Genomic DNA, 12557 nt, shown 5'->3' on the forward strand with positions numbered 1-12557 from the left:
GAGACCCCGAGATCTGTCTGGAAGGTGTCACGTGGCTGAACTGAAATTCATGGTTGTACCCTTGGGGGCAGTGGCGTTGGGGACCCTCAGGGTTGGACGGTCCGGGGGGGGACTGAGGAGGGGACTCTGGCCTTCGAGGCCCTCCCTGCATGTATGGCCCTCAGCGGGGAGGCGGGTCCGGCGTGGGGGGAGTGGGCAGCTCTCGGGCCCAGGTCTCCCCAGCCCTAAGCCCTCTGCCTGCCTCTTGTCTTCCCAGCGAGGTGGCCACACCGAGGGGAGCGGCCGATGGGGAGCTGCTGCTGACCCAGCCCCCTGGGAGGTGCCCAGGAGACCCCTACCCGAGCTTGCCCGGCGGAGGATGGCCGGTGCCCGCCCCGGGGCAGAGCCCGCTCCTGAGGCCTTGCCATGGTGACGATCCTGAGGAAGAGCCTCGACACGCAGGGCGCCCACTCCGCGGCCGGCAGGCCCTTCGACTCGGAGCTGGTAAGCGCCTGGCCTTGGTTTCCCGTGACCTCAGAGGCCCGAGGGCCCCTGCCACTGTGGGCTGAGCCCAGAGGGCCCCGTGCACAGGGCTCTGGGCGTGCCCGTGGGCAGGGTGGGGGTGGGTGGGCAGAGGACCAAGCCTGGTTGAGTCCTTGCCAGAAGGAGGGAGCCGGCGGGGACCGGAGCCCTCTGGTGAGGGGGGTGGGGCAGCCGGCACCTGTGGGTAATACCAGACCTGGTGCCGCCCCTGCCAGACCGGGACCCACATTCCTGCTGGGCTCCTCCCGGGCAGGGGTGGCACCTGCGAGGGGCCCAGGGTAAGGCCATACTTCTGCCAGGCGGTGGGCGAGGGCGCCCCCTCGGGAGTGTCAGGGCAAAGAGGGCGCAGCTGGTGGCAGCGGCTGGCGTGGTGGCAGCTGCCCTCGCCCAAGCTGTGCTCTGAACAAATGGCCTGGCGGGCTGGGCAGGGGACGGGCACGCGGCTGTGAGAGGGGGAACCAGACGGCCTCCTGTCCCTGCTGGTCCCCCCGGCGGGAGCCCGCCTGCGGAAGGAGCGAGGAAGCCCCATCAGGCACACACTCCGGGGAGGGGCTGTGGACAGGGCTGTCCCCGGGCTCTGCAGCCACTGTGGTCCGCGGGGCCCACTGTCCGTGGTCATGCTGCCTGGCGCCCCCACTGCCCCATGGGAGCTCCCACACAAGCACCCTCGTGGGCTCCCCCCGTGTTGCTCCCCCGTGACAGGCTGAGAGCTGGTAGGCGGGGCCCCGTCCCTCGCAGGAGCCCAGGACCCCAGGACCCGTGTCCACTCCCCACACCTGACAGCACCTCGGGCGCCAGGCACTGGGGTGGACGAAGTGCACAAACAGGGATGAGGTGGGGCTCTGCCCGCGCTGCCTTCCAGCTGGCATTTCATGTGTGTCTGTCATTAGCTGCCTCTCAGCACCCCCACCGGCCGCCCTCTCCCGCCAGGACACTTGTGGGAACGGCCCTGCTTCTGGCTCCTTCAGCCTGTTCCCCACCCGCAGCCAGAGGGAGCACAGTTCACTCAGCCCCTCCTCGCTCAGAGGCTGGCCCTGGCTTCCCACCCAGGCCCAGCGAGCCTGCAGCCCTTCCTGGGATGCACCAGGCCCACGTGCTCCGGCCCCATGACCGCTGCGCTCTCTCTGCTGCTCCCCGCATGCATCTGCCCTGGCTCCTTGGTAAGCACAGCCTGCCCCAGGGCCTTTGCACGCTCTCCTGCCTGGAAGACTCCCCTTAGCAGGACTCTCCCCCTCCTTTCCTCCTCTGGAGGAGTCGGCCTACAGTTTAGTTCCACTCCTACCCGTCCCTCCCCCAACACACACGCTCTCTGCCCCCTTTCCCGGTCTCCTCGGCCCAGGCACCCTCCACGTCTGGGTCTTGTGTATTGAGTGACTCCTGCACCGGAGTTCAGGCTTCATGAAGGCCAGGCCGTATTTCTCTTGCTTGTTGCTGGGCCGGCATGGCCGAGACCGGGGCCTGGTGCGGGCGGGGCCCAGGGGACGTTTGTTGGGTGAACGAGTGCAGGTTCCCCTGCCCGGCGGCTGCTCAGCTCGGGGCCAAGCCTGCTCTGCCTGCTGCTGGCGGCGGCTCCTGCCGGACGGAAGCCACATCTCGTAGCTCTATCCGGACTGGGACGGGGATGGCCTTCAGGGTGAGGGTCCTGCCGGCTTCCAGCTGCGCTGTGGGCTCAGCGCCCTGACCCAGGTTCCGTCTCAGGGCAGACCTGGCTGGGGTTGGCCTCGGAGCTGGTTCCAGGCCACGTGGGCCGAGGTCAGCTGAGCCGCTCCTCTCCTCAGACGGATGGACGTGGGCTGAGCTCCTGCCAGGAGGAGTCGGTCCCAGCCCGGGGGAAGGCAGCCTCATCTGGAAGAGAGAAAGAAAGACAGCCCAGGGGATGGGGGCGGAGAAAGCGGCTGTGCGTGCGCACCCTGCTGGTGCCGGGTCAGAGCTCCTCTCCTCCCAGACTCCCTGTCCCCAGAGTGAGCACCAGGCCCACCTCACCCAGCACGGACTGCGGGCTGGACGGTGCCCCTGGGCTCCCAGATGTGCGGGCCAGCTGTGGGGAGCGCCCCCTTTGGAGAGGGGTCTCATTGCCTGTGTGTTGTGGGTCACAGGTTGCTGGCCACAGCCCAGGCCTGGCCTGCTTCCGCTGGCACAGCGCAGTGGGCAGGGCGGGGGCAGGGAGCAGCTGCGGCCAGCGCCTGGGAAGGAGGCGTGGTCCCGTCCCCCTCCCTGCCCGGGAGCCTCCCACCCCCTGAGGGGCAGCCCTCCTCTGTCTCCGTTACAGACAGGAAACAGTGGCAGAGCCCAGGGGCTGGGGGTGAGGGGTGGGGCACAGGTCACAGCTCATGGCTCGGTGCCAGGAAGCTGCTGTCTTCCAGCCCAGCCCTGTCTCCTGCACCGAGACCTCCAGCCGCCCCAGCCCGGCTCCTTCCCAGCCGAGGTCCCTCAGGATTTGGCGAGGCCTGGGGGGGGTGCTCGGACCAAATAGCCCAGAAAGACCCTAATAATCTCAGCCTCGCGATGACATGCCCAGACGGAATGTGAGATAACGCGACGGAGAGCTGGCTGAGTGGCTGGCCAGGTTGAGAGGAAGTTAGTGGGGGTTTTGCGTGGGCTGCTCAGCCGGCAGCATCCTCCTCAGTAAATGCCATCAAGATAACAGCAGGAAAGATGGACAGCTTTCTTCTTTGTTTTCTACTCAGACCAAGAAGATAGCAGAAGTAGGACTTAAGGTTAAAGAGGAAAATGTGAGTCACCTCAGGCCATTTGGCCTTCGGGGACCAGGTGCCAGAGGCTCAGCTGTGAGGAGAGAAAGTCTAAAACTGCAGGGGAGCCCTGGGCGGCGTGGTCAGTGGTTAGCGTGTCACTGTGGACGGAAGGGTCCCCGGTTTGATTCCCGGTTTGATTCCTGGTCAAGGGCACGCACCTCTGTTGCAAGTTCCCCAGCCCCAGTAGGGGTGCATGTGGGAGGCAACCAATTGCTGTGTCTCTCTCCCCATCTCCTCCTTCCCTTCCATTCTCTCTAGAAATCAGTGGGAAAAAGATCAAAATATCCTTGGGTGAAGACTAAAAAAAATATGTTAAAAATAAACTGCAGGGGAGTCACTGGGGCCTTGGAAGTGCTGGCTGAGGAGAGGCCTGCGGGCGGACCCTGCTCCTGGGGCCCGGCCAGCCCCTCCCTGCCTCCCAGGAGCCCACTGGATGGTTCTGATTCTCCTTTTTCTGAAAACGAAACGCTGGTGACCGCGGACTGGCCCTGCTCCCGGGAGACTGAAGGAGCGCGGACACTGCCTGTCCGAGGAGGGGCCGGCCCTCTGCCCTGGCCCCTGTGGCTTGCACAATGGGCAGCGCGACGGCTCGGTTCCCCTTTCCCCCACTGCACGCGGCTTCCCTCTGCCTGCGGCCGGCTCTTCCTCCTCCTGCTCTAACATTAGCTCTGCTGGCAGGCCGCCCAGACGCTTGACCTGGGGACAGCTCCCCCAGCTCCTGCCCCCCGGGGTGCTCTCGCTCCAGAGTGACATCTGCCGCCAGGCCGGCCCTCTCCCCGCAGGGCTCCAGCCCCTCCGAAGTCTGCAGGCGGAACCCCTCCCCAGCTCCTGGTCTGCCCCGCAGCGGCCGCACTGAGGAGGCCAGGGCTGAGCCCCTTGCTCAGAAGAATTCGTGGCCTCGTCAGGCCTGGCACCCAGCGGCCTGGGCTCCGAGGGCCGTTTTCTCCCGGTGACCGGCGCTGGCCTAGGGCTCACAGCCCCGCCAGGATCCCTGAAGCGTGAACTGGGACGTGCCGGGTCCCAGGCAGTCGGGCGCCTTCCCCGGGCGAGCAAAGACGCCCGAGCTCCCCCAGCCTGGGAGCCGGGCCCCGCTGCATCCCCCGGGGCGCTTCTCCTGCCCCAGCTTCTCTCCTCCTGGGCCGGCTCTCCCTCTGCTTCCCAGGCCGCGGCCTCCCGCGTGCGGCTTCAGAGGCTGGGGCGCCCCGCCGGTTCCCCTCACTTGCCCGAGTGTGAGCTCACCTGTGAGCGCTGGTTCCCGGCGCCCGGCCGCAGGAGGAAGCGGTGACATGGATGCCCCGTTAGGATCCGCAGAAGGAAGGGGGGCGGGAGCGGGTCGTGGGCAGAGGGAGCGCCGCCATGCCCTGTCTGAGCTCCTCTCCGAGGAGGGACCGGACTTGTGTCTCCACTGGAGTCAGGGCCCCCGAAGCCTCCATTTGGCTTGCAGCCTTTGCCTTTCCCATGGAGGCTCTGATTCCAGAACCTTCTCTCGTGAGCTAAGGAGCCTCACAGACACCAGGCCCTGCCAGCACCAGCCAGGCCCGGCCACATCTGTGCACCTGTGCGCACGCCCAGCGTCCTGGGAGACTCCTTGGTGAGCCCCCCAGCTCACAGCGACCGGCTCATCCTCCCCCAATGGGTGCAGAGGGCGAGGCAGGCCGCCTGCAGTGGGGCACCCACAGTGGGAATTGTATCTTATACGGCGACGCTGGGAGTCAGACAGCGCTGGGCAGCCTGGAGCCATGGGAACCTCAGTGCTGGGTTCCGGGACACTGGCCAGGGGTCGGGGGTGCCTGGGCCTGCTCCCTAGGAAGTGGGTGTGTGATGCTCTAGCCTGTCCACCGCGGCCCGGCCTCAGACGGGGCGCAGGAAGCACGATGGGGCGCCGATTCCTTTTTATTTCCCCTTTGCTGCTCCAGGGGAGGGATTAGCCCCGGACTCTGCTACACCTGTGGGTGGCCTTAAAACGGCCACTGTGCCGTCGGTCAGCGTTTCTCCATCGTTACGTCGATGGACTGCACACACACCAGTTTGACTGACTGGACCATCATGCCGTGGAGAAGGAACAAGAAAGAGGGTGAAACTGCCTTTTGTAGAAAAGCAAAAACAAAACGTGTCTCGAAGAAAAAACTCACCTGCTGGCCTGGCTCAGGGGCTGAGCGTAGACCTATGAGCCAGGAGGTCACCGTTCGATTCCCGGTCGGGGCACAGGCCCGGGCTGTGGGCTCAGTCCCCAGTGGGGGACGTGCAGGAGGCGGCCGATCAGTGGTTCTCATCATTGATGTTTCTCTCCCTCTCCCTCTCTGAAATCAAAAGTATATTGGAAAAACCCACAAAAAACAGCACTGCTCTAGAAATGCTGTGTTGGTTAAGCAGGTTTGACTTAGAAAACTCTCCTCGTGGTTCTGCTCACACGTCACTCTTAGCAGATCCTCCGTAGGTGGGCCGAGGCTTGCCCACCGGCCCGGGAAGCTCCGCACGCCGCCAGCCAGGCTCCTCCGAGGTCAGGGCCAGACCCGCCCAGCGACCTCCCGGAGCGCTGGGCGGAGGTAGGACGGGCAGGGCTGGTGAATGACGCCCCGGAGCGGGCAGGGCGGCTCGCAGGGTCCTGGAGGCGGGTGCTGCTGGCAGGCTCAGGCTTTCCTGCTGGGTGGGCCAGCCCCTGCCCGGCCTGGTCCCGGGTCAGAGCCTTGGGCCAGGAGTGTCTGCTCAGCCGCCCTGTGTCCTGTCCCCACCCCATGCCAGGGAGCTGGAGGCCCAGTCCCACCTCGATCTAGGCAGCGAGGGAGGGAGGAGCCTGGTGCAGAATCGGGGTGCTTCTCGCAGAAGCAGGGTTGCACCCCTCCGTCAGTTCCACATGTTCGACAAGGGAACCAGGAGGGGGGCTCCCCTAGGACAGGGACCTGGTGAAGGGGCTCCTTCGAGTTGTAGATGTCAGTGTTAGCCATTGGCCCACTGGGCCCTTAGAGTCGGAGGCCACGGGAGGACCCGGCCGGCCTGGGGCCGCCCCTACCCGCTTGCTCGATGCTCTCCCTTCCCCACTGGGGCCATTGGCCTGAGCCCAGCGATTGGAGAGGCAGCAGGGCCGCCCAGTGAAAGTCCGTTTCCATTGGCCCAAGTCCCCGGGGCTGACAGGTGGCCGCAGTGGCCGGACAGCGGGTAGTCCCGTGGAGCCTGCTGTGCGCTGGGAACGCCCTGGACGAGGCAGCAGCCTCAAGGAGCTCAGGCCTGGGGGTGGGGGGCGGGGGCAGAATCAGCACAGAAACAAATGAACTGGTTAGGTGCCCAGACCCCGAGCGCACATGGTGAGGAGGGCGCCCTGAAGAGGCCGCAGGACAGGAAGGCCCAGACCCCATCATGCGGACCCCCCCAGGCCTCAGGGTGGCAGCGAGCTGGCCGTCCCGCGGAGCTGCGTGCGGGACAGATGGAGCTATGGGCCGAGGGCCGGGCTTGCTCATGGGCCTGCGGGGGGGCAGCCTGGGTCTTATTCCGGTTGCTGTGGGAAGTCGTTGGAGGGGAACAGTGTGGGCTGGGGGGGAATGGAGAACGGGCCCAGGGCACAGAGGGGACCCGTGAGGAGGCTGGCTCAGTCTCGCAGTGGGGAGTGGGAGGCATGGAGCAGGGCGGGCGGGGGGAGGAGTGGAGTGAGGAGCACTCACATTCCAGGTGTGTCCTCCAAGCTGGGAGGCGGGCCCCCAGCTAACAGTACATCCTCGCTGGGGGGGGGGGGGCAGCCCAGGGAGCCCCCTCTGGGGCCTGGGGCTTCCTCCTGTGGGCACAGCCCCTGCCGCTGTGGTGCCCACTTATGTGCCCACGTTCCCTGGGAGGGCCCCGAGGTGCCCCTCTGCCTGGAACCCGCAGCAGCAAGGGGCAGTGGGTTGGTTCACTGTTTGCTTCTCGCTCTTGTCTGGCCCGTGGCCCCCCCTCAGCGGCCCTGCACCCACACAGCCCGCAGGCCGCCGCCCACTTCTCTCTCCTGCGTCCGCAGCCCGTCCCAGCCTGGGCTTCTGTGGGCTCCTCGCCTGGCAGGTTTGCCTCCCGCCCACCGAGCAGGGGCGGGGGTGGGGGCTGTGGTCCCGGGGCCTGTGCATGGGTGGTTGCGTCCTGGAGTCCAGGAGGGCGGCCATCCTGATGACATAAGAATTGTTTTCCGCAGAGGAGGGGGCGCTGGAGGACTGCACCCCCTTTTCCCCTCATAAGCTCCTCTGGTCCCTCAGCACCAACTTCCCAGTTTCCCCCAAAAGCCAGCCCTGCTCCCCAGCCCGGCAGTCTGGGTCCCTCTCCTCCAGCCCCACTCCCTGTCGGGTCAGGTTTGTCCACGTGACTGTGACCTCCACGAACTGTGAGCTTCCTGGGGGCCAAGACGGCCGCCCCCTCTGCGCCCCTGGTCACATATCCGAGGGCAAAGGTCCCTGCACCGGGCGCTGGGGACAGGGTGGGGACCGGGTGCCCTGCACTTGCCACCCCTCTTATCTGGCTGGCCAGGTGTTCCTTGTTGGCCCCACCCTCACCCTCCCAGGCCTTAAAGAGCCAGGGCCTGGGCTGCCCTCGGAAGTCAGGGCCTCGGTGACCAGCGACTCCTGGGCTGGGACCTGCTCTCTCCGTTGCACCATCAGCCCCCCCGCCCCCCCTCCCCAGCCTGCCGTGGGCAGTTGCTGGTGCAGGTTGGTGGAGGGGCTGGATGAACGAGTCCGGAATACTTTTCCTGAGCCAGGCGGGCACCTCTTCTCCCCCCCAGAGGTCAGAACAGGCACAGGGAGCCCCGGGATGTTCCATGCTCAGGGGGCTCTGCTGGGCCTCCCTGGCCTGTTTTCACCGGGGGCCATGGTGTCCTGCCCCGGCCGGGGGTGGGGTGGGGGAGAGGTAGCAGCCCCCAGTGGGAAGGGAGCCACTGTAGGATGTGGTGCCACTGCTGTACGTTGTACGTGGAGAGCGATGACAACCTTCCAGCTTCTGTTTCCGTTGGGAGGGGTTCCCTGGGGTGGCACGGGCCTCGGCCCTTCCCTCGGGGTCCTTCCTGCTACCATGAGGTCCCCTCCGCTCCTAGGCTGGGCTGTGCGGGGCCTCGGCTCACCCCGACCCTGTCACCTGCGCCCATCACCCGTCCTCCCTCCACGGAGAAGCCCAGGGTCAGAGGTCATGGGCCTTCTCGTGGGTGTTGGAGGCCCAGACTCCATGACCCACTGGAGACTTCGGACAAAGGGCTCGGGCCGCATTACGGGCAGGCGTTGTCCGATGAACACGTCTCTCTCCTTGCGCTCCCCCGGCGTGGGCCCAGGCAGCCGTCCGAGGTCCGAGCGTGGCGGCAGCGAGGGCTCCGCGCAGGCTGGTGTGCGGACCTGCTTCTGTGGCTCGGAGAGTGACTGGCTTTTCTGGTTGTTTGCAGCGCCCGCTGAGGAAGATGAGTCACGGACCGACCCTTTTCTCTTGTGGAGTGATGGGTGAGTAACCGCGTGGCCGGCAGCCCTTCCCGCTCCTCCCACCGGCGCCTGAGTCGCCCGGGGAGCCCCGAGGGCTGGACACAGGCCCAGGCGGCCGCGGGGGCTCTTTCTGGGTCCTGGCGATGGGGGTCCCAGCGGTGCAGGGGCTGCTGGGCCAGGGCTGGAGTGTGGCTCGCAGAGGCAGCTCCGGCCACAGACAGCACCGGGTCTGTCTGGCGATCCCAGTAACAGTGCCCCATGTTTGATTCAGAAAAGGCACCGCGGGGTAAAGTACAGCACAAAGCCCCCGCCCCTGCCCGGTGAGAACTCCTCCACGTCGGGTGTTGTTACGTCCTTTGCACTGTTCTCCCGGCCGCGTCCATGGTGAGCACAGGGATACGTAAAACTACGTCCAGAAACCATTTCTGATGCTTTCCTCATCCGTCGGAGTCACCATCAGCGTGAAACGCCGGCTCCCAGCCGATGCGTGGACGGCGCTGCATCGCTGGGGTTTGGACGCGCCGGCGGCGCAGCCTCTGGGTTGTGGGGCGCAGGGTGTCCGGTGGCCGGTGTAACGGTGACCCGGCGTCGAAGCTGCATCTGCTTCTGGGTGATTCTTCAGGACGCCTCCCAGCGCTGGGCTGGACGGGCCGGAGGGCAGGCGCGGTTCTGAGGCGCTGTCTTTGACGGCCGACTCGCTCCCCAGAAGGCAGCCCCGTCCCCGCTAGCGTGGCTGTTCTTTAGGAGGGGCCGAGAGGGCCCTGGCCGGTGTGGCTAGCGGTTAGAGCGTCGGCCTGCGCTCCGAAGGGCCACAGTTCTCTCTCTCTCTCCCCGCTTCTCCTCTCCGCTCTCTCTAAGAACCAATGAAAACATATCCTCGGGTGGGGATTCAAAAAGACAAAAAGACGGGGCTGGGAAGGTGGCAGTCGCCTGTATGGTTTTCTCCTCCTCGGAGCATCGCTGGTCTCCTTTCTGTCCGTCCCCGTGGCTCCTGCCTTTGGGGCACCTTGGCCATGAGTTTCTCTGAGGCGCTGAGGCAGCACCAGGCTCCCGGAGGGACTGCGGCTCTCCGATGCTGTTTGCCTTCTGGGGCTCGCGCCGCCTGGCCCCTTTCTCAGCCCCCCTCGCAGTTCCCGTGAGCCCCACTTCCCGGAGGGGGGCCTTTGGGGGTGGTGGGTGCTGGGCAGGCCACGCTCCTCCCCGCAGGGCCTCCGGGACTGCAGCGGCGTCAGGGGCAGCGTTTACTTAGGGGGAGACCTGGGCCTCTCGAGGTGCTCCCAGGTCCCTGTGGGCAGAGCTGGGCCCAGTCAGGGGAGTAGGAATTGCTTTCTTCTCGGTCACAGGCCACCGCGGAGGGAGAGCCCGGGCGGGCGTTGGCCAGCAGAGGATCACCTGGCCTGGCTCACCCCTCAACCCGCTTCTGAGGCCCGACCCCACACAGGGCCCCAGTGCACCCTCCCAGGGTTAACAGCTCTCGACAGACCTCAGCGACCCGGCCACGTGGCCCCGACCAGGGCCACACGCCCCCGACCAGGGCCACACGCCCAGCTGAGCATGGCCGGGAGGGAGGCCCCTGGGCGCCCGGCCCCTCAGCCCGGCCTGGGCTGCAGCTCTGAAGCGGCCGGACTAGGACCCCGGGTGGTGGAGGGGCGGCCGTCCCTGCCTCGGCCTCCCTGGCCTTGGAGCCGAGTGCGCCACGGGAGGTGGGGCTCCTGCAGGTTTGTCATGGGCGGCGGGGGCTCAGATAGTTGGCCTGAACTGCTCAGCTTTCTCAGCCTCAGTTTCCTTTTAGTAAAATGGCTACGATGGCCTTAGGAGGTTCGGCTCAGTGGATAGAGCATTGGCCTTCGGACTGAAGGGTCCTGGGTTCGATTCTGGTCAAAGGCGTGTACCTTGGTTGCAGGCTCGATCCCTGGCCCTGGTCGGGTGCGTGCAGGAGGTAACCAGTCCGTGTGCCTCTCTCACATGGATGTTTCTCTCTCCGTCTCTCCCCCTCTCTTCCACTCTCTAAGAATCGATGGAAACATATCCTCGGGTGAGGATGAACAGCAAAAGAATGTTTTCAGTGGCTACTGTGATAGCACCTGCCGGGCGGGCTTGCTGGGAGGCTGTGTGAGATGGCGCTGTAACTGACGGTGAGGAAGAGGGCGGAGACGAAAGCGGCTCTCCTGCTCCCTGCAGGAGGCGCCAGTCCAAACAGAGGGCCCCCTTGGGTCTCCTTGGGGAGCGAGTGTGGGTGAGGCAGCCGCTTGCGGGGAGGACCCTCAGGCCCAGGGAGCCAGGCAGAGGCCCTGGGGACAGTCAGATGGAGAGACGGCTCCTTCCAGGTGCGAGCCGGGCGGAGCCTGCGGAGCCTGCTTCCTGCAGAGGCCTCTCCCCGGCCCAGGCCCCCGGCAGGCCTGGGCCCGCTTGTCTGCAGAGTGGCGGGGGGACCTGCCCCTCAGGGGTCCTGCCTTGCGCCTGCTGTGCAGCCCACACCAGGTCCTGCCTGGCAGGAGGGGAGCGCGGAAGCAGGGGATCTGTGGGGTGCCCTGGCCCGTCTCCTCAGCATCTCTCTCTCCCACATGCTTATCTTCCCGTTGCTCAGCCCTCCTTGATCCAAGAGGCCCCGACCCACCTGAGAGCACACTGCACGTTGCACAGCTGGGCTCCTCTCGGCGGCCTGTTCTCGCAGGTGTTTATTGAGTAACTACTACATGCGGGTGCTTGGTGCAGGGAGAGAGCGAATCGGCCCTCAGAGCTGGGGACAAATGTGCCTGAGCCTCCGTCTCCTCATCTTGCTGATGGCAGGTGTTCCCAGGAATCCGAGACCGGAGCCCACAGCAGGTGCCGCTCAGCCCTCCCGCCTCCCGCCTTTCCCTCGCTGGCCGAGGCGGGACGTGAGCAGGCCTAGGCTTCCCCGGCCGGTGCCTGCGCTGCTGGAGGTCAGGTGACCGCTCCTGCCCCTTGCAGCCGGACGGACGGAGGTGTGGCTTCGCCCCGGGTTGGGAGCTGGGAGGGCATCCCGGGCAGTGCGATTTCATCTTGGGCGTGCCTCCTTTCTGTGGTCCGGCCAGACTGTTCAAGCGGGTTTTGGGCCCTTCCAGAGCCTGACAGTGCTCAGCAGAGATAAAACGTCACATTTTTACAATCGCCAACCCCCTGCCCTGCCTGTCTCCTGGAGATAAAGGCTTGTGGTCTGGGCCTGGTCTGTGGGATCTCCCGGGAGAGCTGAGCTGGGCCCTGCAACTCCGTCGTTCCCCGCAGCCCCACAGGGTCCTAGCTGAAGCCGAACGCGTTCGAGTTTCCTAAATGTTCTTTGGAAAATCCGGGCGAGCGCCTTTGGGCGGGGAGGGCCGCGGCCTGTTCGCTTCCACTTTAAAAGCTGCCCTTTCCAGTAGCTCAGCCTCCTCGGCACCCACTCAGTGAAATGCAAAATGCCTCACTGCCCTGGCCGGTTTGGCTCCGTGGACAGAGCGTCGCCTCGTGGACTGAAGGGTCCCGAGTTCGATTCCCGTCAAGGGCATGTGCCTAGGTGGCAGGCTCGATCCCTGCCCCTGGTCCGGGCTCGTGCAGGAGCAACCCATCGATGTGCCTCCCACATCCATGTTTCTCTCTCTCTGGCTCTCCCCCTCCCTTCCACTCTCTCTAAAAAATCATTGGAAATATACCCTCGAGTGAGGATTAGCAAAAAACAGACAGAAATGCCTCACTCAGTCCAGGGCTCACCCCGCCTCCCTGTAAAGTACGCCATTCTCCGCCCCAGGAGCTGGCCCTCCCCACCTCTGTGTCCCCCCACCCCCTCCACAGTTTGGGAACTTGATACAAAGAAGTGGTTTGTGCTTTTCCGCAGGGAGGAGAGGGCAGAGCCGGGCGAGGTGTGGGT

General features: G+C 65.7%; 1 protein-coding gene across 1 annotated transcript in view; it reads left to right on the forward strand.

Annotated features, from left to right (window-relative positions):
• Positions 1 to 275: 275 nt before the first annotated feature.
• The window catches only part of FAM53B (family with sequence similarity 53 member B), a gene marked incomplete at its 3' end in the record, with an annotated part of 45116 nt that continues 32834 nt past the window's right edge, over positions 276 to 12557 (forward strand). The window contains exons 1-2 of the mRNA XM_081105426.1: positions 276 to 483; positions 8659 to 8713. Of these exons, the coding sequence (XP_080961552.1) occupies positions 406 to 483; positions 8659 to 8713 (133 nt within the window). The 5' untranslated portion in view covers positions 276 to 405. The remainder of the gene's footprint in view (positions 484 to 8658; positions 8714 to 12557) is intronic.

The sequence above is a fragment of the Myotis nattereri genome (assembly GCF_964212035.1).
Source record: "Myotis nattereri genome assembly, chromosome: 13".
Lineage (NCBI taxonomy): Eukaryota > Metazoa > Chordata > Mammalia > Chiroptera > Vespertilionidae > Myotis > Myotis nattereri.